The following is a 3310-nucleotide window of genomic DNA, read 5'->3' on the forward strand; positions in this document are numbered from 1 at the left end:
GTTAAGTTAGGGTTAGGGTTAGGGTTAGGGTTAGGGTTAGGGTTAGGGTTAGGGTTAGGGTTAGGGTTAGGTTAGGGTTAGGGTTAGGGTTAGGGGTTAGGGTTACGCTAGGGTTAAGTTAGGGTTAGGGTTAGGGTTAGGGTTAGGGTTAGGGGTTAGGGTTAGGTTAGGGTTAGGGTTAGGGTTAGGGTTAGGGTTATGTTGGGGTTAGGGTTAGTGTAGGTTTAGGATTACGCTAGGGTTAGGGTTAAGTTAGGGTTTGGGTTTGGGTTAGGGTTAGGTTAGGGTTAGGGTTAGGGTTAGGGTTAGGGTTAGGGTTAGGGTTAGGGTTAGGGTTAGGTTTATGTTGGGGTTAGGGTTAGGGTTAGATTAGGGTTAGGGTTATGTTAGGTTTAGGTTTACGTTAGGGTTAGGGCTAAGTTTAGGTGAGGGATAGGTTAGATTAGGGACATGTTAGTTTAGAGTTAGGCTTACGTCATTGTTAGGCTTAGGTTAGGGATAGGTTAGGATTAGGTTTAGGTTAAGGTTAGGGTTTGGTTAGGGTTAGTTTAGGTTTAGTGTTAAGTTAGGTTTATGGTTAGGTTTGTGTTAGGTTTAGGTTAGGGTTAGGTTAGATTAGGGACATGTTAGTTTAGAGTTAGGGTTACGTCTTTGTTAGGGTTACCTTAGAGATAGGGTTAGGGTTAGGGTTAGGGTTAGGGTTAGGGTTAGGGTTAGGGTTAGGGTTAGGGTTAGGGTTAGGGTTAGGGTTAGGGTTAGGGTTAGGGTTAAGAGCATCCCAGCCTCATCCATTGCCTCCCTTGCAGCCCATTGGCCCTGTCCTGGGTCCATGGGTCCTATCCCTTTCATGATGCCCCTTGTCTGTGCTGCAGCTCCTCAGCAGTACCGCAGTGACCGACCTGATGCTGCTGGAGCCGGTACTGGAGGCCCTGACCGGGCGCCACAGGGACCCCTGCACCCTGGTGCGGATGCTGGTGCTGCGCGGGCTCGGGAACGTGGCCATTGGCTCCCCGGAGAAGGTGAGGGCAGGACCGGCCCCATGGCCTGCAGGGACTGGGGGGGATGATGGGGGAGCAGGGGGGCACTGGGGATGCTGCTGGTCCAGGCTATGGGGCCGCTGGGGTGGGAGCACTGGGATGCGCTCAGTTGGTGATGGGAGATCCAATAGGGAGAGGAGCAGCATCGCGACCGTGCCGTTGCCATGGTACCACTGCTCCAATGGATTTCAATCATGGAGGCATGGAATGGGGTGGGAGGATGCTCAAAGCTCCTCCATTCCCAGCCTTTACCATGGGTTTCCATTGGAGCAGGATGCTCCAAGCCCCTGTGTCCAACCTGCCAGGGATGGAGCATCCCAAACTCCTCCCTTCATCCCCTTCAGCACCCTCATAGGGAAGAACCCCCCAAGATCCCATCAACTCTTCCCTCTTCCTCCTCATCCCATCCCTGCATCCCTCATCCCATCCCTGCATCCCTCATCCCAAGCCCCTGTGTCCAACCTGCCAGGGATGGAGCATCCCAAACTCCTCCCTTCATCCCCTTCCAGCACCCTCATGGGGAAGAACCCCCCAAGATCCCATCAACTCTTCCCTCTTCCTCCTCATCCCATCCCTGCATCCCTCATCCCAAGCCCCTGTGTCCAACCTGCCAGGGATGGAGCATCCCAAACTCCTCCCTTTATCCCATCCCAGTGCCCCAGCATCCTCATGGGGAAGAACTTCATCCCAATATCCCATCCAGCTCTTCCAGTTGGAGCCGTCCCTCCTCATCCCATCCTTATGTGGTCCAGAGCCCCTCTCCTGTAGCTGAATGGATCCCATAAAGCAAAGCCATCAATGGGGTTCAGGCAGGAATTGCAATCCCCACTGTCCAAAAAGCCATGGCTTTTGCAAGGCTTTTTGATGATCTTGAGGTCCTTTCCAACCCTAAGTGTTCTATGATCCTATGGGGGGAAAATCCCATGGGATTGATGCTTTTCCACTGCTTCATCCCATTGGAGAGCTGCAGCAAAGCAGCTGTGACTGGAAGGCCCATCCCATACTGATGCTTTGCTGTGATGCTCGCAGTTCAAGTCCTGGTCCAGCTCTTCCCATGTCCATGTATGGAGCAGGAGAACCCCTATGGGGTATCCCAGTCCCCTGCATCCCATAGGGGACCACTCCTTGTGCATCTCCCCTTGCAGGTGAGGAAGCACGGGGCCAAGCTGCTGGCCTCCATGGTCCATGGCATGGATGACAAGGATGATCCCCATAACCTGGTTGCACTGGAGGCCATGTCCAGTCTCTCCAAGCTCCTGGACCATGTGGAAGAGGGAGATATCCAGTCCATGCTCCTGCACATCGCCATCAGGATCCGGCCCTTCTTTGATAGCGTAAGGCTGGGCCAGGGCCACTGATGGGGCGTTGGGATGAGCTCTGCTGAGCCTGTGCTATGGGATCATGGGGTGGGGTGGGATGAAGGGGGCTTAAAGCTCCCCCAGCTCCATCCGTTTCCATTGGAGCAGGATGCTCCGAGCCCCTGTGTCCAACCTGGCAGGGATGGAGCATCCCAAACTCCTCCCTTCATCCCCTTCAGCACCCTCATGGGGAAGAACCCCCCAAGATCCCATCAACTCTTCCCTCTTCCTCCTCATCCCATCCCTGCATCCCTCATCCCATCCCTGCATCCCTCATCCCATCCCTGCATCCCTCATCCCATCCCTGCATCCCTCATCCCATCCCTGCATCCCTCATCCCATCCCTGCATCCCTCATCCCATCCCTGCATCCCTCATCCCATCCCTGCATCCCTCATCCCATCCCTGCATCCCTCATCCCATCCCTGCATCCCTCATCCCATCCCTGCATCCCTCATCCCTGCATCCCTCATCCCATCCCTGCATCCCTCATCCCACCCCTGCATCCCTCATCCCATCCCTGCATCCCTCATCCCATCCCTGCATCCCTCATCCCATCCCTGCATCCCTCATCCCATCCCTGCATCCCTCATCCCATCCCTGCATCCCTCATCCCATCCCTGCATCCCTCATCCCATCCCTGCATCCCTCATCCCATCCCTGCATCCCTCATCCCATCCCTGCATCCCTCATCCCATCCCTGCATCCCTCATCCCCTCCCTGCATCCCTCATCCCATCCCTGCATCCCTCATCCCATCCCTGCATCCCTCATCCCATCCCTGCATCCCTCATCCCATCCCTGCATCCCTCATCCATCCCTGCATCCCTCATCCCATCCCTGCATCCCTCATCCCATCCCTGCATCCCTCATCCCATTCCTGCATCCCTCATCCCATTCCTGCATCCCTCATCCCA

General features: G+C 55.3%; 1 protein-coding gene across 1 annotated transcript in view; it reads left to right on the forward strand.

Annotated features, from left to right (window-relative positions):
* Positions 1 to 2408, forward strand: part of LOC133225463 (maestro heat-like repeat-containing protein family member 1) — a 26861-nt gene extending 24453 nt beyond the window's left edge. The window contains exons 17-18 of the mRNA XM_061377865.1: positions 873 to 1019; positions 2183 to 2408. Of these exons, the coding sequence (XP_061233849.1) occupies positions 873 to 1019; positions 2183 to 2395 (360 nt within the window). The 3' untranslated portion in view covers positions 2396 to 2408. The remainder of the gene's footprint in view (positions 1 to 872; positions 1020 to 2182) is intronic.
* The last annotated feature ends 902 nt before the right edge of the window (positions 2409 to 3310 follow it).

The sequence above is a fragment of the Neopsephotus bourkii genome, unplaced genomic scaffold, assembly GCF_033783945.1.
Source record: "Neopsephotus bourkii isolate Nb327-2 ecotype Australia unplaced genomic scaffold, CSIRO-AGI_Nbou_v1 NB_1760, whole genome shotgun sequence".
Taxonomy (NCBI): domain Eukaryota; kingdom Metazoa; phylum Chordata; class Aves; order Psittaciformes; family Psittacidae; genus Neopsephotus; species Neopsephotus bourkii.